The sequence below is a fragment of the Trachurus japonicus genome, chromosome 18, assembly GCF_045865225.1.
Source record: "Trachurus japonicus isolate A0001 chromosome 18, Traja_1.0".
Lineage (NCBI taxonomy): Eukaryota > Metazoa > Chordata > Actinopteri > Carangiformes > Carangidae > Trachurus > Trachurus japonicus.
The window spans coordinates 7,799,865-7,819,513 of NC_140924.1; the positions used below are offsets into that span (position 1 = coordinate 7,799,865).

The 19,649-nt window shown below is 40.2% G+C and overlaps 2 protein-coding genes across 3 annotated transcripts in view; one reads left to right on the plus strand and one right to left on the minus strand.

Moving 5' to 3' along the window:
- Positions 1 to 4,435, plus strand: part of LOC146968590 (FERM domain-containing protein 7) — a 14,261-nt gene extending 9,826 nt beyond the window's left edge. The window contains exons 6-12 of the mRNA XM_085759012.1: positions 549 to 663; positions 741 to 888; positions 1,868 to 1,963; positions 2,055 to 2,218; positions 2,300 to 2,368; positions 2,743 to 2,818; positions 3,201 to 4,435. Coding sequence (XP_085615138.1) covers positions 549 to 663; positions 741 to 888; positions 1,868 to 1,963; positions 2,055 to 2,218; positions 2,300 to 2,368; positions 2,743 to 2,818; positions 3,201 to 4,433 — 1,901 coding nt within the window. The 3' untranslated portion in view covers positions 4,434 to 4,435. The remainder of the gene's footprint in view (positions 1 to 548; positions 664 to 740; positions 889 to 1,867; positions 1,964 to 2,054; positions 2,219 to 2,299; positions 2,369 to 2,742; positions 2,819 to 3,200) is intronic.
- A 2,606-nt stretch (positions 4,436 to 7,041) lies between these two features.
- The window catches only part of LOC146968591 (serine/threonine-protein kinase 26-like), a 39,819-nt gene continuing 27,211 nt past the window's right edge, over positions 7,042 to 19,649 (minus strand). The window contains exons 6-12 of one of the 2 annotated variants that reach the window (XM_085758894.1): positions 18,797 to 18,954; positions 13,417 to 13,602; positions 10,324 to 10,466; positions 9,578 to 9,674; positions 8,824 to 8,886; positions 8,585 to 8,721; positions 7,042 to 7,537 (exon numbers count right to left, since the gene is read on the minus strand). In XM_085758894.1, the coding sequence (XP_085615020.1) occupies positions 7,522 to 7,537; positions 8,585 to 8,721; positions 8,824 to 8,886; positions 9,578 to 9,674; positions 10,324 to 10,466; positions 13,417 to 13,602; positions 18,797 to 18,954 (800 nt within the window). In that variant the 3' untranslated portion in view covers positions 7,042 to 7,521. The remainder of the gene's footprint in view (positions 7,538 to 8,584; positions 8,722 to 8,823; positions 8,887 to 9,577; positions 9,675 to 10,323; positions 10,467 to 13,416; positions 13,603 to 18,796; positions 18,955 to 19,649) is intronic. The other variant, XM_085758895.1, reaches the window with a different exon arrangement.

Genomic DNA, 19,649 nt, shown 5'->3' on the forward strand with positions numbered 1-19,649 from the left:
TTTGGGATTATGGCAATGGGCCAATTTGCCAAAATGTTGAACTATCCCTTTACAGCTGGCCTCTAAAACCGTGTTAATGTAGAGTGATACACTTTTCATCTTCTGCATTCATTACAAACCTCTTTCCTCACATGTTGTGCTACTTGTATGAAGCTAAGACTGTGAAAACTGATTTCAAGCATCAACATAATTAATCCACATCAGTCAGGATTGGTACATTCATAATTTCATACAACTCTGCTTCAGTTTCTCAATGTTTGGCCCAAATGATCTTTTTGCAGATTGCAAAGGTTTCCAAAATTACATTTATTACAGATAGAGCTGAGGTTTTTCTAACTATTATGATATAAAAACTTGGGTATTTTGAATTACGTTCAGGTAGAAATAACGTAGAAAGCAAGAACATCCCCTCACACCCCAGAAATTTAAAAACTAAACGTCATATCTAAAGTTTATGTTCATAAATCAGGTGGTGAATAGGAATTATTGTATTGCAATGCAGTGTATTGTATTGTGTGTGTCTGTGTGTGTGTGTGTGTATGTTACAGCAGAGCTAGGGGACTACGACGACGAGCTGGACTGTCACCATTTAGAGATGAAGCAGTACGTCCCCAACCAGGAATATCTGGACCACAAGATCATCAAGTTCCACAAGAAACACAGGTAAACACAGGAGGCAGGACAGAGGTCTGAGGTCTCTAACAGGCGTATATAAACCCACCCCTTTTGCTTCTCTGCAGGGGCGTATCTCCGGCGGACTCGGACATCCACCTGCTGGAGGTGGCGAGGAAGCTCGACATGTACGGGATCAGGCCTCACCCCGCCCACGACGGAGAGGGGATGAGGATCAACCTGGCCGTCACTCACTCCGGAGTGCTGGTCTTTCAGGTGCGTGAGACTTCGACATAAAGATATTAAAGATAGTAAAAAAAATGTTGCCCATTTAAAAACAATGTTAAAAAATAATATTTTTGAAAGGTACACAATTGAAAATGTTGAGAGCAACAAAGGGAAATAATTAACTTAATTTTGCAAGAAACATGAAGTTTTCTTGTTTGTTTGTTTCTGACTGTTTTTTAGCGTATGTTTGTAGTTGAGGATTGATATGGGTTGTGTAATGTAACCTAGGAAATTTCGACCTGTTTTGTTTTTGAGTTGTGAAGGTTTGTGGATATAGGATGGCCGGTGGGGAACGTACTGTGTAGGTATATGTATGTGTGTATGCATATGCGCCATTCCGATCAGACTGCTTATGGTTTTTATAATGAAATGAGAAACAAGGGTGCGGCAGCTATAAGCTTTGCTTCAGCCGCAACCCTTTTCGACCAGCTATATAGTACTTGTTACTACCTTGAATTTGTTTTGTTGAAATTTTGATGCTGTGATCGAAATAACAACATTCATTCATTCAAAGCTAACAGTTCTTGTTAGCATGCTGCTACTCAAAGGGATCAAGGGATGTTAATTGGTCTTTCACTTTGATCCACAGTGAAATATATTGGTTGTCTTGCTGTAAAGAATTAGTTCAGACACTCACGGTCCCTAGAGGATGAATCCTAATGACTTTGGTGATTCCCTGACTTTCCGTCTTTTGCCAGCAGTTGAGCTAATTTGTACAGGTCCAATACTTGACATGTCTGTGTGATGAAACAGGAAGTAGATAGAGGTCAATGAAGTGGGAGATCAGTCGGTTTAACAACAGTCTGTTGACCTGAATGGAAGATTTAAAGCTTATTGTGGCTTGATTGATTGGATTCAATGGGGCGGTCGTAACTACGCTGTAGGACGATGGGGACGTTTTAAACGTTAGTGTGTTACATTTCCTACTTACAAACCTTAAACCTGCTTCTTCCTCTGCATGTCTTAGGGAAACACCAAGATCAACACCTTCAGCTGGGCGAAAATCCGCAAGCTGAGCTTCAAACGCAAGCATTTCCTCATCAAACTACATGATAAAGTTGGGGTAAGGACTTGACCATGTCTCATTTTGTCAGGTTGTCCAATGCTTAATACTGTGTACGTATTGATGTAAATGTTGTGTGCTGTCCGTCCAGCCGTCGTGTAAGGACACACTGGAGTTCTGCATGGCCAGCCGTGACGTATGTAAATCATTCTGGAAGACGTGCGTCGAGTATCACGCCTTCTTCAGACTGGCTGAGGAACCGAAGGCGATGCACAAAACGCTGCTGTCCTGTAAAGGCTCCAGCTTCAGATACAGGTAAAAAACACAGAAAAACAAAAACACTCTTTGACTTGACTTTGATTTTTTCGTATTTTAACGTGTCGTTTTGTGCGGCAGTGGACGGACACAGAAACAGCTGCTGGAGTGTATGGGATCAGGGGAAAAGAAGCCTTCACATTTTGAGAGGTGAGAGTTAATTCATCAACACAAATCAAACGTATGAGATCATTTAATCAAAGTATAAACACTGATTCTGGTGCTAAAACTCTAAAATGATCCCCAACGAAACCCCAATGGAGCTTTAAAACTCCTTGGTATCGATTCTGCAGGATGCTTTTAGAGGAATATATGTACAATTTGACCACTCAGCCATTATCTCAAATTGGACACTTTTGCATGCAAGGGTGCATTCCAAAAACATTCATGTAGTGAACATCAGAAACATCCTTCTTGTGCTCCTCAAATGATCAAAATCAAAATCAATGACACATTTGAAAAGACAGGAAGGTTTCTGATCTTTTTTTAAATCATCTGTTTCGATGATCTTTTCTTTTCCTCAGGACTTATTGTCAGTCGGACTTCGACCCCAGACAGTGTCGATCTTCTCCCGATCTCCTCACCGACGTCTCCAAACAGGTACTAAAAGCTACGGAGGTTGCACAGGCCTCACCTGCAGATACATATGTTGTGTATATATGTTGTCTGTAACAACATCTATTGCACGTCGTCTGCCCGTCCTGGGTGAGGGATCCCTCCTCTGTTGCTCACCCTGAGGTTTCTCCGGTTTTTCCCTGTTAAAAGGGCTTTCCATGGAGTTTTTCCTCAGTGGATGTGAGGGTCTAAGGGCAGAGGATGCTGTTACGATGCCATGTAAAGCCCTTTGAGACAAACTGTTCGTAAAAAACAGGCTATACAAATAAAATTGCCTTGCCTTGCCTAGATGTACTGATTGGTCAATTGATTGATTACTCAATTGGAATAACAGTTGGTCTAATGTTTGTGTGTCTTACCTCCTCAGCTTTACGAGCACTCGCATCCCTTCCCCCGGTCGAGCCGTGCCTTGGCGGTCCACAGTCAGGACGAGATGGACCCACACCACGGAGGCGTAGACGACATCGAAATCGCAGCAGGAGGTGGGGCCAAACGCAGCCAATCGTCTCTCGAGGTCACCCGAGGGTCCCGCCCCCTCTCTCAAGTCACTCCCCTCTCCCCTTCTCTCTTCCAACCGGTCGTCACGCCGAAAATAAGATCGGCTTCGACGTCGGTGGCGGAGGACGCGAGGGGCGGACGGATCGGGGCGCAGCGCCAAGCCCAAAGGTTGGCCGGCGTCTACGGCAACCGGTCGCGACGCCGGCCCAATCCCCAGCCGCACCCGGACGCCGCTCAGCAGTTGGTCCTTCTTTACCCCAACAGCCCCGCCTACCAGTATCACCCCATCCTCCCGACATTCCCATTGGCCGGTTCCTCCTCGCCGCTCAACCGACACCCTTACTTGACGGACTACGTTGCCGTTTCTTCGCTGGAGCGTTTCCCACACGCCAGGAGGCGGGATTACGTGACGATGGACAGCATATCGCGGCCGTCGTTCTACCCGCTAGGCCACGACTCGCCGTCACATTCACCGATCAGGAGGAACCTCCGAGCGTCGTCGGGCGGATCAGGCGGGCTGGGATTGGCCCGGGTTTACCAATCGGGAAGCAACGGAGCGAGGTTCTACGGTGTTGGACATACGGAGGCGGGGCATTACAGCGACGACTCCAATTTCCTCCCGGGGCTTCCTCGCCGTGTAGCCAGCCAACCGGACGTCAAGTTCCACATGTCAAGGAGTTCAAATCCCGCCTTTAACCCTGCTTCCGAGTTTCGTCCTCTTGGCTACTACCCTCACCTGACACGCCCCTCCAGACCGACCTACCTCCCGCTGAACTCCTCCCCCCTGCCCGAGCGCCCCTCCTCTCTGTGCATGATCGGTGGCACTACCGGGAGCTATAGCGACTCCGACCCGGAGGTTTTCTACCCATACTACTGCCCACCGCCCCCGATGGGGAAGGTGATGCGGTCCGCTGGACTGGCCAGGATGAGGTTTTCCTCTGGGAGCCTCCAATTGGATGAGGAGGAGGAAGAGGGGGAGGAGGAGGAAGGGGAGGACAGTGGGGCAGCAAGGCAATCAAAGGGTGCAGAGGAGAGTAAAGAAAAGACACGATGCGAGACTAAAGATTCGGAAAAGGGAAAGATTAAAGAGGTCACACTGTAGATAAAAACACACCCAAAAACCGGCAGGATGGTTTTTAAAAGCACATCCACCACAGATTGTAGATAAAAATGCGATAATTGTGAGTTGTGTGTAAGAGAAGTGTGTTATTGTTGTTGTTGAGGTTTACTGGCAGATAAAAATGTATTGTTTTTGCCTTGTTTTAGTGAAAACCTCAGCTTCTGGGAACTGATACCTGTAGCTACATTATGGGTGCAAAATCTACAAAATGTTGAGTATTTCTACCTGGAAAAGAAATTGTCTATGTAGCGTTTCTAACCTCAGCTGTAGCAATGTAGGTTGCTGCATCAAAAATACTTTTTTAAATGAAGGTTTGGCTACAGGTTTAGCAAAGTAACAGCAATGCAAATGAGTGGTCACATGATCAGACAGGTTGTATGCAGTACTTTGGAAGAGTAAATTAAGACAGTTGGTAAAACTATTACCTCACCTGTCCAGTCTAAGCGACTATCACCTACCACCGAGCTGTGTGCACAGTTTTCTTTGTAATGGAAGGATTATTAGCATCTTATAAAGGTGTTTGTTTTACCTCCAAATAAAAACAGCAGCCAGTCTGGGTCAATTTAAAAAAAAAAAACTTGTTTAAAACTAGTGATAGTCTGACTTTTTTTCAGCATTGAGTTATTGATCTGAACCAATGGCCAAAGCTGAACAACTATTCACTTGTATTACTATTTGGATTGGTAGTGGGAGTGGATAAAAATCTATTGACCACTTTTATGTCTTAAATATGAAATTTGAGTGTTTTCTCGGTGTGAGAGTTTCATAGGGTTGGAAAACTCCCTGGGTGATGTAGTTGGATAACGCGCTTGTTACATTGTATGGACTTGAATGGTTGTTGTGAATTCTGTAGAAAAATGTGAACTTAAAAAAATACTTTTTTTTGTTTATATAAGAGCTGAATTTGTGAATAAAGGATATGATCAAAGTACAGGATTTACATTTACAAAATAAATTCATCTGGTATTTTCAGCATAATTGATCATTTTATACTTTTACCAAGTGAAAGTAACTCTGTCTAACGACGATGTATGAAAAACTGTAGCACTGACCTGAAAAAAGAAACTGCTGAAGCTTAAGTTTCTCAATCAAACTTAAATATTTATTCATAAAACTCTAAGTCCCGCTACAAAAAAAGTAAAATCTTACATCTTTCATTTTACATTTCCCCCCTCAACAAGCATTACTGTATCCCTTATGATATATAAAAAGACAAAAAAAATATACAATGACCAGGTTTATAGTGTCTTTGGTACAAACTATCAGCAATAACTCTGATTACAGCTCCCTTCACGCTTCTTGAAAAGGATCCGTGCTACTTTCTCAATGTTCTGTAACAGAACGAAAGCAAAAAGAAACAAAGAAAAAAAAAAAAGAACACATCAAGAATTATGTTAACAACACATCAACATTCAGACACAAGTTGACAGCTCTCAACGTTTTCCCAAACTTGATGCATCCTATTGAAAAAGGACACAGACTTTCCAAAAAGCCAGTGGAAGACTATTTTTGTGTCTTGCCAGCAGATCGCTCTGGAAAACTTAATTTTACAAAAAAAAACTCCCACAAAATGATTAAATCTTCCAACACAGTTGACGAGGATACGCCATTCCTCCCATTTCCCAATAGAGTGCCAATTTTGATGCTAATGATTGTGCAACGATACTGATGATCGTGTTTCCGATCTCACATTCATTTGACCAGTTGGCAGTTGAATTGAGCTTGTTACTATGGGAACAGCTTCGACAACAGATAGTGAGCTGGTTTGCCAACTGTTGTTGAAGTTGTTGCTAGAGTTGGGGTTTGTTTGTCCAATGCTAATTGTTGCATTTCCCATCAAGAAACACTGATCTTATTCAGATTGCTTTGTTTACATTTTAAACGGAAACTTTTTATTTGCTAGTTTCATTAATGATAGGATTTATCATTAAGCCAGTAACCTTAGGGACAGCTTCAACAAGAGTTAGCTTATTAGCCAGAAAACTTTTGTTGAAGCTAGTTCCTGTTGCTTCAGCAGCTAGCTAGCTATTATTGAAGCTGCTCGATTTGACTGTTAAATATAATTAGCTAGCTAATTTGGAAATATGGAAATAAACGTGTTTCTGCAAAGTGTGTACAATTTTTGCCTTTAACGTTCAAAATAGTAAACGTAAAAATCCTTCAGTAAAGCTGAGGAATAGGAATATGATTTAAGTATTTTTTCTGTTCGTAGCATTAGAAATTTAATCACATTTATTATTATCAACGGTGTAAAAAATCAGAGAGAAAACGACCTAATTTAACCCTGAAAACTGAAATCCAAGATCAGGGAACTGTAATCGAAGAGCTTTACTGAAGACAACAAAACAAATGAAATATTGGCATATAATCTGTCTCAAGTGCTACTCAACAAACGTATCCTATAGAAATATACAAGGTCAAGGCAAGCCATGACTCCAACCATACCACTGCTGATGGACCAGAAGCCTCTATCATATATTATTCATGTATGGTTTCAACAAAAAAACATCTTCATTATATATAAAAAAAAGTCTTCTTTTAGAAAACGACTGATTGGGTGAAGACTTAAGGCACGTACGGAGGATTACTCGTGGAAAAAAAAGGTCAACTTTATTTTAAACAAATTCAAATCAACTTCTTACAAAAAAAAAGCAAAAGGAAGAACGAAACAGAGACAGAAAGAAAGAGAAGAAGTTCTTCATGACCCTACAAACGGGCCACGACATCCACAGATCCAACTGACAACTCAGGTCGTACTTTAGATTCAAAGGTGCAGTCGTCTGTCGAATCCAATCAGGGCAGAAAAAAAGGTCTTCAACCAGCAGCAGTGTGTACATAGATGTTTATATATATATCAAATATATAGTGTATATATTACATTAGTAGTGTGTGTGTGTGTGTGTGTGCGTGCATGCATGTGTGTACTGTATGAGTGTATGTGTGTGTGTACAGTGAGGAGACATCGCACAGCAAATCTCCTCCGTTCCCAAATCACCCAGCAGCGTCACCCTACGGAGACACAGTCTCTCTCTCTCTCTTCGTTTTCCTCCTCCGTCGATCTGTCCATCTGTCAGTTGGTCGTGAACCTGGCAGAGAGAGAGAGAGAGAGAGAGAGAGAGAGAATATTTGGTAAACAAACGATCTGGAGGAAGAGGCATCTTGTAATGAACAACGAGCTCGGATTACCTCTGGGAGTTTCATTATTTCCCAGGCACCCTGAACGCAACCTCTCCCTTAGAGCTGAAAACATTACTTTTACTATATAGAATAGAGTGGCTTTATGGTGTATTTATGATAAAATACAATGAAATTGAGATGTGGTGTCCACATATTCACGAAATATATTGCTACATACACATGAAAAATATAAAAAACGTTTTGATACTGAAATTTGATCACCATTTAAAGGAGAATTCCGGCCATTTTTGACCCCTAAATCGTTGCAGTGCAGTGGTAATGTCCAAAATATTTCCGACCGTTTATTTATGTAAAGAAATCATCACAACAAGGAAAAAGTGTTTGTTTCTGTGGCGGGCAGAGCAGGCGCTCAGTGATGGGATAGTAATGTCTTTCCAGGATGTTTCAGAGTTCGGCTATCTGAGGTGAGGGACTACATGCAAAAACACAAAGTTTATACTGTTTATACTGTCCACTATATGAGTTCAGTGGTGTCTCTAAGGATTCCAGTCGTGTACCAGAGATATTTGATTGTTTTCTGAGTGTTTGTTGTGGTTGAAAGAATTGCCCCCATAGTTTAGCGTTGTCGCTATCGCTAGCGCTGTCTAGCCATGGTGTAACTCCGGTTTGCCTGCATCAATTTTAGTTGCGACAACGATTTAGGGGTCAAAAATGGAAGGAATTCTCCTTTAAAGGGACATTGTGTAACTTCTCCTGTTGTCTATTCATGAAAATCGATTATTTCGATATTATTTGGTTATTTTGGTCTGCATCAATTTTAGTCGCATGTTTTGCTCCAACCAACACTGGGTGACCATCAGGACAACGATTTAGGGGTCAAAAATGGCCGGAATTCTCCTTTAATTACGTAATTTTTCAAAACATAACCTGAAGTTCACTCCTTCCTCAAGTTTTACATGTATGATGATGAGTTATAAATAAACATGTTGACGTACTTCTGGTACCTGGCGATGATGTGCGTCACCATCCTGTCCGTGATGCCTGGACAAACGTCTTCGGCCAATCGGATGTTGCGTTCCAGCTCCTCGATGGCGTGGCGCTGCTCCGAGTGCTCTTTGTGCTGCTGCTTCAGCTGCACGGGGAGAAAAGGCCGGATGAATCTAATCTGGTATCTCTGATGTGAATGGTTTTTTATATTTAACAAGTGGCTTTAGGTTTCTACGGAGACACTGACCTCAGTGAAGACCGGGGAGATGACCGTGGTCAGACTGGCTGATTTACTCTGCTGATCCTGAACCTGCTCAAAAAAAGAGGAGGAAACAGTAAACAATGTAACCAAGACTATCCTCCATTTTTGTTTTTGTTCTGCACTGACCGATGTTTGTCTTTAAATATCTGATGTTTTTCCCTTTTTGCTTTTTTTGTTTGAATCACGACTGATTCGATTTTGGTTTTTTTTGACAATAATTAACAAAAAAAAGCTTTTTAATTTAAAGTAAAAACTGATTTCTACTTAGATCACAATACATACATACATACTTACATCACAATATCATAGGCCATTGTCTGTCTGTCTGCATATCTGAGCTTATTTTTAAATATCGTTGATGTCTGTGTTCATTTTTTATGTTATATGTGTGTGGTAAATGTATGTTAACTGTTAATTGCACATTGGAGTTGGGGAAACGTCATTTCGATCCCCTGTGTAATTGACAGTTACATAGTGTGATTGACAATAAACTTCACTAACTAAAAGGTAAAATCAATGACTGCATCAATATTCACCTGCGTCTAGTCATAGAGACATATCGACCATGATTTCTTTAAAAAGGCAGAAAGTTTCTGTAAATTACATTAAAATGTGAATTTGACTTTATAAATTTTGGTTCTAACGTTACTAAAACAGATCTAATTCACATCCTGACCCTAAAATAAAAAAAATGAAAAGATTTTAAACAAAATGTTTTCTGACTCTCTCTCTCTCTCACCGTGCCGTTGAGAACCTTCCTGCCCTCCGTCTTCTTCTTCCGGACGGTGGTGAAGGACCATTCAGGAGACTCACTGTTCTCCTTGTTACTGGACTCACTACACACACACAAAGAAACACATGTTATTTACAAAGTTAATACACAGCAGCTGCATCATTACATGACGTTTATATTATTGTTCTTCTTAATCTGTCCATTCTTAAACTTATCTTCTTCATTTTTATTTATCCATCTGTTTCTATTTATTGCATTATTTAAAAAAAAACTTTCTGTAAGTTTATTGTGTCTCTTATACACAAATAATACAGATTAATATATAGACTGAGTGATTTTGTTGAGTCGTTTTATTTATTTTTTCTCCTCTCATTTTTACTCTATAAGAATCGAAAATTGTATTGATAAATACGATCAAAAATGACTGAAACATTGAACAGTTGGACGTGTGCATTGAAAAGTTTAGAGAAGGTCACATTAAGTTCACCTGTAAAGATTAGAATGCATTTTAATGCATAATAATAATAAAAGAACTGATTAAAATGTAATTAATTACTAAATCTGGGAGCAAACATAAGTAAGATCAACAGGTACATTTACTATGAATATTGAAGAAATATGTTCAAATATCAGGTTTTTATAATCTGATTTCATTCCATTTCATATTTTTCTTACATGACATCATCATATTGTATCATATTGTGTAACGCTGTGTTGTATTGTGCTGTCACCAGACGCTACGACCAGGTTACCTGTCTGAGTCGTCGGAGCTGCTGTCGCTGTGCCCCTCCTCCTTCCACCTCCTGTACCGGTCGATCAGCTCGCTGAGGTAGGACGTCTTCTTACAGTGTTTGACGATGAACTTGTGTTTGAGCAGCTCCTTGGCCGTGGGACGCTGCACAGAGACACAAAGAGACAAAGAGACAAAGAGACAAAGAGACAGAGGTGAATTACTGTCTGTGGTCCACTGTGTCTTTCTCACATGGTTTTATATACAGCTCTGACCACTCCCAAAATGATCAGTTTCTCTGGTTTAACTATTTATAGGTTTGTGTTTGAGTAAAATTCTTCTTTTTATTATTATTTTTTATTCTATCGACAACTACCGACAACATTTCTCCCAAAATTGAAATATAAATATTGTCATTTAGAGCTTTTATTGGCTAATGACTAAACTAGTCTAAATAACAAAAAATATCAAGTCTTTTCAGACCTTAAATAATAATAATAATGCAAAGAAAACATGTTCATATTTATTCCTAAACAACGCAGCAAGAATATTTTAACTCAGGAAGAGTTTATAAACCAGTTTTTGTGGGATAGAATGAGTTGTGTTTGTGTTGGTGTTTAAAAAAGAAAAGGAAAGAAAGTGGCCACCAGGAGGCAGCAGAGACACAGACACAGTGAAAACAACTGAACCTGAAGGAAGTTACACAAAACACAACTCAGAAATACGTTTAAAAAATACTGAGAGACAAACAGAAGAACTAATTAAATTCTTGTCCTTTTTATTTCTGGTAAGAGTTTAATTGTTATTGATTTGATAACAATTGATTATTGATTCAGTTTTATATATAGAAATACAAAGAAATAAAAACACAAACTAATAGATTATTTTTAACTAATAACTTCCATGTGTTCAGATTCTGCACTCAACAGTTTCATTATGTGTCAAAGTTCATCGTTATAATAATTCAACTTGAGTGAATGACACAAGTGATTTAAAAAGTCAAAGTTTGAGCTTTTCATTGATCGGATCCTGTAGGACTCCATCAGATCAATAATCAATAAGTAAACGTGGCCACAGGGTAAAGTTCTGCTCAACTAAACCCATGTGAGAGGTTGAGGAGGGGAAACTAAACTACGGTGGCCCTGAGGGTTCAGCTCACAGCTCACATGTAAAAAGACCGTTTGTAACTGTTCCTTCTTTCTTTTCTTATTGATTTGTGATTTCATATTGGAGGGAAGGATTTTATCTCTACGCGCCTTGTGCTTCTTTTTCTCTCCTGCACAATTATTTGCCTTTGTATCATGAAATATAATGTTTGGTTTTATCACTGTGCATATGAATAATAATAATAAAACATTGATAGACTGTTTGTGGGGGACGCAGTAAAGTGACGGACCAGTCTGGGGACACGATGGAGGAATGGAGTTCTGGATTATCAAAATGTTTGGTTTCCTTTCAGTTACATCATTGTTATAGAATTAAAGGAATAGTTCACCAAAAAATGAAATTCATAGTAGTTTTTTATTCCTCAAAGTTCATCTGGAGACCCTGGAGGCCGGTTCGCAGTCCAACCAAAACTTTATACGAGAGTCAATAGGGACCGACAAAAACGTTCATAAAACTACACAAAAACCTTTTAATATTCCTCCTTACTGCTCGTCCGCTGCAATCCAAGTGTCCTGAAGGGAGATAGTCCAGAGTTTACTGGAAACAACCTCATTTAGGACTATCTCCCTTCAGGACACTTGGATTGCAGCGGACGAGCAGTGTGGAGGAATATTAAATGGTTGTTGTGTAGCAGTGTTGTTTTTGGCAGGCATTTTAGATTTAGTCTTAGTCTTAGTCTTTTTGACGAAAATACTTATTAGTTTTAGTCAATTTTAGTCATTTCTATATGTGATAGTTTTAGTCTAGTTTTAGTCGACGAAAACTCAACAAGGTTTTCGTCTAGTTTTAGTCAGTTTTAGTAAAAAAAAAAAAAGTCTTTTAACAAATTAATTCAATAAAGGAATGGTTTTACACATAATGTTTCCACCCAATGGTTTATGGTCTAAGGATTATGCATTAGCCTACACACAGATAAAGTGGTAACAGCCTGGTGCATTCAGTTTTTTTTCTGCTGGATTATATTTAAAATACGTCTATATCTTCTGGTCGAGTGACAGCAGGTGTGTTGAGCAGAATGTGCTGCATGCCAGGTGGTGGGCGTGACCACACAAGGATGAGATGCAGCAGCGTTGCAGATACTTGTTGATTTTTAATTGACAGGTTATATGCACAATAAGCAGAAATGTCGTGCATTTTGAACGTCTGACCACCCGTCAGCGCCGCGGAGCCGCTGCACCGCTGCACCGCGGTCACCGGAGCAACTGATCACTACCTGCTGCTCTCTGCCGCTCTGATCAGAAGCACCGGGCGGCGGCGCACCGCGGCTCGTCTCAGCAGCGTTGTTCTGTTTTTGATGAAGCCGTTGCTAAATCATGTGAAGCTTTGAGTAATGACAATCCACAACATTTACGTCCGTTCTCGTCTCGTCAACGAAAACTCACACACGTCTCGTCATGTTTTCGTCATCAGAGAGCCATGTTTATCTCGTCACCGTCTCGTTATCGAAAAAAAAGGGGCGTCAACAAAAATATTTCGTCATCGTCATCGTTAACGAAAACAACACTGTTGTGTAGTTTTATGGACGTTTTTGTGTCGGGCCCTATTGACTCTCATATAATAAAGTTTTCATTGGACTATGAACTGGCCTCCCGGGTCTCCAGATGCACTTTGAGGAATAAAAAACTACTCCAGAGTATTCATCAGCATGAGGGTGAGTCACTGAATGACTGAATTTCATTTTTTGGTGAACTATTCCTTTAACTTGATATTATTTTTAACCAACGCTCATATCGATAACTGTAAATTCACTAATCAAACACCAGATTTTTGCCGTTTCGAAAAAGGAAATCAAACAAAACATCAAGACAACTAGTCTGAAAACACTCTATTTGTTTCCTTCTTCTTTATATTATGATGTTATGTAACCTGTTCAATCTCCTGGCATCAGAGTGTGTGTGTGTGTGTGTGTGTGTGTGTGTGTGTGTGTGTGTGTGTGTGTGTCTCTTACGAAGGTCGGGTCCTTGTTGAGACAGGCCTCGGTGAACTCCTTGAAGCTCTTGGAGAAGTCTCCGCTCAGCGTGGGCGGAGGAGACTTGGGGATGTGGAACAGGACTCTCATGGGGTGCATGTCCGAGTTGGGAGGTTCTCCTTTGGCCAGCTCGATGGCCGTGATGCCCAGAGACCAGATGTCGGCCTGCAGACACACCATCAGAAGGATTAGTGATCAATTTTGCATCTGTGATATTTTGTTAAATATTTCCGTAACACTTTATAATAAGTTCACACTATTAAGCATTAGTTAAGCGTTAATAAATACTGAATTCTTCATTTATAACGCATGAATACTCATTAGTATGTAGTTTATAAATACAGTTAGTGCTTTAGTCTACTTGCCAGCCCATAGGGCCCCATTGTGAACCCGGAAATGTTGAGTACCCCAAAGTTTTATGCTAGAAATATATAGTATGGGTCCCCAGTATTCAGAAACTGCCGGATGCTAACTTATATTGGGCAATTAGCATTATTGTCATAATTAGCATAAATTAGCATAATTGCCTATATGGGCAATATTTCAACAAAATTGACTTGGCTGATCTGGGCAATATTGGAGTGGTTTTATGGGTTATTGATGATGCTGAATCCATTTCTGACATTTTCAAAATTCAAAATGGCTGTCTAAACCGTAAGTGACCAGATTTTAACCGCCAGTGGGCCGATTTTGATGGATTTCAAACCGGTCACTTCCGGTTTAGACAGCCATTTTGAATTTTGAAAATGTCAGAAATGGATTCAGCATCATCAATAACCCCTAAAACCACACTAATATTGCCCAGATCAGCCAAGTCAATTTTGTTTTGCCCATATAGGCAATTATGCTAATTTATGCTAATTATGACAATAATGCTAATTGCCCAATATATATAAGTTAGCATCCGGCAGTTTCTGAATACTGGGGACCCATACTATATATTTCTAACATAAAACTTTGGGGTACTCAACATTTCCGGGTAATCATTGTTGGCAAGTAGACTACTTATCAATGATGAGTAAAACATTTTTTATAAACTATACTAATGAGTATTCGTGTGTTATAAATGATGAATTCAGTATTTAATGCTTAACTAATGCTTACAATTACAATTTCCTTTATTTGATCAAGAGGGACAATGCACATCAACAACACTCCAAGTGTGAATAATATACTCAATTCTAGCCACACGGCTCATTTCCATTGATAGTCCCCTTATACTGAAATAAAAGCAACAGATTAAAGGAGACACAATATACCATTAAATAAAATATTTAAAACCATGGGGCATGTACCCTTTTTTTCCAAATAAAAAGGAAAAAAAACAAAAGCAAAACAAAAAAAAACAATCATAATACAACATAATACAATTGTGATTTACAGTAGACACAGAGGTAGGTGGTAGGTTAAAGTGCTAAAGTTGGGTAGTAATTAAAGTGCTAGATTTGGAGGACGACGGAGGAGTAGTAGTGTGTACTTATTATAAAGTGTTACCAATATTTTTTAAGTTGAGATGAAGGTTCAGGTCCAAACTGATGACAGCTGCTGCTCTTTAAAACAACAACAACAACAACAACAACAACAACAACAACAACAACAACAACAACATCCTATGTTTCATCAACAAAATATCAATAATCCGTCAATAAAAAGCTGAAACTATTGATCAGTGTCGTTACATATGAACCAGAACCAGAGGACTGTTGTCTTCACTAATCAAAGTCAGACTTTTGTCTATAGGTGCGTTTCCATCATCCCTACGAATGCCCAAAACCTCAATATCGCAATTAAAAACTGGTAATGGAAACACCTACATTTCGAAAAACCTCTCAAATATCGCTAAAACATTTTTACGCTCTCATGAGGTGGTTTTTCAGACGTATCGATACAAACGTGTATCGCAAAAGTGTAATGGAAACACTTATTTCATATTTACACATCACCGGCGTTGTGTGTGTCCACGCTGTGTTGGTTTATGTGACTTCAGGGGACGAATGAACCACATGTTTTTTGGCATTGCATTGCTGACCTGGGCATTGTTTCTCAATAAATTAGAAAAACCTTTTCCCTTACACAATCTGTTTTGAAAATAAAATTTGATTTAAGCCCCAGTTTGAATTTGTTAAGTGATTCATTGCATCTTCAGTTAGATATGAAAAAATGCAGGATATTAATTATGATAACATACTGTACTTTGCAAAGAAATGCATACTCTGGAAGTAGAAAGATGATTTCCCTCCAACTCTTAAGATTTTTACAGATCAGATTTCAGCATTTTTACCATTAGAAAAATTAACTTTAGAAAAATATAATTTTTTTATTTTCTCCTGTTCTGTTTGTATTTTTTGTTTTATTCATACAGTATATGGGTTTAAAAAAAACAAAGAAACAAAGAAACTGTATGAGTCACTCCATCACTGATATTGTTTCTCGAAATTTCGGAAATATCGCTTTTATTTTGTGAAAATCTGTAATGGAAACGCATCTTATGAAACATCTCCCTGAAGATTAAATCAAACAAAATCAATCGCTGTTGACCAGGTGATTGATTGATGGTTGCAGCTCTGCAGTGAAACATGTTCAAACTCAAAAACATTCTGTTAACATTGAAATAAAAGAGGAGAACGGGAATGTTTGGTAACAATCAATCAATCAATCAATGAATACTATTGGTGATTGATCTCCTGCAGCAGGATATTAATACAAGCTCAACGTGTTAACGAGTCAAAGTGACACACACACAAACACACACACACAGGTTCAGGTGGCTTGGATCAGAGTTGTTGGACAACATCTGTAACACACACTAACCATATGTCAACCTGGTCGACACACACACACACACACACACACACACACACACAGTCAACATAAAGACACACACACAGGTTGAATGTCACGTCTTCTCAACTTGCTCCAACGACCATGTGTCGGTCCAGGTGAGGAGCAGACGTGAAAACACACACACACACACACAGACACACACAGACACACACAGTACAGTCGTAGCTGCTCAGTGTCACGTTACAAGACGATGCTCGGTCACCGCTCCACTACTGTTACACACTGAACATATGGCACCACGCACACACACAGACACACACAGACACACAGACACACAGACACAGACACAGACACACACACACACACACACACACACACACAAAATGAAGCAAAATAAACACAAGGTTGGCTCCAGGGTCTGGTTAGCTTAGCTTAGCATAAAGACTGGAAACAGAGGGAAACTGTTAGCCTGGCTCCGATCACTCACTGTAAAAACCGGCCAATCATGTTTGTTAGTTTTTTTCTTTTAAACAAACAAGATATAAAACATTATTTAGGAGTATAAAACTATAATTATTATATTATTATTATTAACAATATGTTCTAGACTTTTATTTTGACAGGTAACGTCACATCACTGGTGATCAGGGATGTCACGATTTATCTTAAAGATTCCTAAATACCGCTACTTTCCCAGAAAGATGATGTTGGAACCATATCGGCAGATGTGCGCAAAAATAAAAGGGAAATGCACAGATACTGGTCCATTTAACTAACGTAACTAATAGTCCTTCGTAGTATTAGGGCCATCCAAATAAAAAACAGGCAAAAAAAAAAAAGTTAGGCAAAAAAAAAAAGTCAGGCAAAAAAAAAAAGTCAGGCAAAAAAGAAGAAGAAAAAGAGCCAGGCAAAAAAAAAAAAAAAAAAATCCAGGCAAAAAAAAAAAAGTTAGGCAAAATAAAACAGTTAGGTAAAATAAAAAAAGTTAGGCAAAAAAAAAAAGTTAGGCAAAATAAAAAAAAGTTAGGTAAAATAAAAAAAAGTTAGGTAAAATAAAAAAAGTCAGGCAAAAAAAAAAAGTTAGGCAAAAAAAAGAAAGAAAAAGAGCCAGGCAAAAAAAAAGTGAGGCAAAAAAAAAGAAAGAACAAGAGCCAGGCAAAAAAAAAAGAAAAAAAAAGGTAGGCATAAAAAAGCCGGGTAAAAAAAAATGAAAAAAGAAAAGGATGAGTTGAGGACACGTTCACACGCAGAGAAAAGTTTCTGGGCGTTTGTTATGAAGTCACACTGTTGCTTTCATCCACACACACACACACACACACACACACACTGACAGCAACACACACACACCAGCATGAATCAAACCACATCAAGATACAATGTACACACCCAAATGCGTTTACCTTGTTTCCCAAACATGACACACACACAGTCGTTTGTTTGCCTTGTTACCGTGCATCACATTTAATCAGCTGTTCACTTTTGTGTGTGTGTGTGTCTGTGTGTGTGTGTGTGTGTGCAGGTGCAGCGATGAATGTCGGTGTGAATGCTGCGTTCACTGCCCCCTGCAGCACGTTGGAACAGTCGCTTTGTGTCGTCTGTGCGAACAAAGACGAGCTGCGGCGGCGGCGGCGGTGGTGGTGAGGGCGTCCCGTCTGGAAAACCAAAACACCTGGACGCTCGCCTTGTTGTTGTTGTCACGGCGATTGTTAAAGGGATAGTTCAACATTGTTAGCAAATTGGTCCATTGCCATAATCCCTATAGTCATAGCAGTAGGTTCGTTACCTTTAATTGTCGGTGCAAGCTGTTTTTAGAACGGCAGAGCAGAGCCGCAAGCTGCTCAGAGCTACGCTACGGAGGCTCATGGGATTTCTTGGTTTCCCTCATCAAACTCATCAAATACACAATCCAACAACTCCACAACGCTCTGGTGGACAAGTTGTGACCTGCACATTCACCACGCTATGAGATAATAACACAACGTTACCAGACAGAGTTGTTTTAGAGGTAAATGCAGAGACTGCTTGATGAAAAACTGTCCCTGAAGGCAACGCACATCAGCAGTTTTGCATGAATTTCCCTCTAAAACAACTCTGTCTGGTAACGTTGTGTTATTATCTCATAGCGTGGTGAATGTGCAGCTCACAACTTGTCCACCAGAGCGTTTTGGAGTTGTTGGATTGTGTATTTGATGAGTTTGATGAGTTTGAAACCAAGAAATCCCATGAGCCTCCGTAACGTAGCTCTGAGCAGCTCACAGCTCTGCTCTGCCGTTCTAAAAACAGCTTGCACCGACAATTAAAGGTAACGAACTTACTGCTATGACTATTATGGCAATGGGCCAATTTGCCAAAATGTTGAACTATCCCTTTAAGACACACACACAGACACACACTCCATCACATGCAAATAAAAGAACAATGAAGACGGTGGAAACGATGCAAAACACCTGAGAGCCAGAGAGAGAGAGACGCCGACATAAGACACGACAGCGAGCTGGCTGGCTGTGGTCGCCAAGGCAACAGGCAAAGATGGCGAACAGCGCAGGAGTCGGTTGTACCTAATAAAGCGACTGACCTTGGAGTCGTAGGCCGACTGCTGGATGACCTCGGGCGCCATCCAGAACGGCGTCCCCACGAACGTCTCCCTCTTGATCTGCGTGTCGGTCAGCTGACCGGCCACGCCGAAGTCGGCCAGCTTCACCTGGCCGTGCTCCGACAGCAGCACGTTGGCCGCTGCAACGACACATCCGCCTCGTCAATAATCAATCAATACTGAAGCTCATTGATGAGATCCACAGTCAGCACCTTTCAACCAATCAGGGAGCTTGTTACGTCACATGACCAGCTGGGATTGGTCGACGAAGCTCATCGATTAGCTAGAGCTTAGCTTCGTCACAGGAAAAGAAATGTAATTGATTTTTCCTTAATTTGTATTTTTAAATAGGAATTGTAAAGATCAATTAATTGAATTAAATGATTAAACAATTTAAAAAATCCATATTTAAAATAGATTCACAGAAATGACATTAAGCTCTTTTAGGGGCCGTGTCCACCAGACGCGTTTTCAGCGCTCTGGGCGTCTACTTTCCATTCAAACTCTATTGAGTTGGGCGCTCACAGCGCTCAGCGCCCTCGGCGGTAAAACGCCCTCGGCGCTTGCTTCTTTTTGTCGCGGCGCTCAGAGCGCTTCGAGTTGAAATCTGTTCAACTTTTAGAACAGCGCCGCGCTCGTCAATGTCACTTTTCCCCGCACTGACCAATCAGAATCAAGAAGGGGCGGGACTTACGTTACCGACAGCAACACAACCGGAGACGTGGCTCGGTTTATATCCTGACCCACACTTGTATTGAAGTCGGCCGACCTCAGGGTCCATGTCAAAAGCTGCTGCTAATGCTGTTGTGTATTTCTGACACTCGTTGTAGTGTTT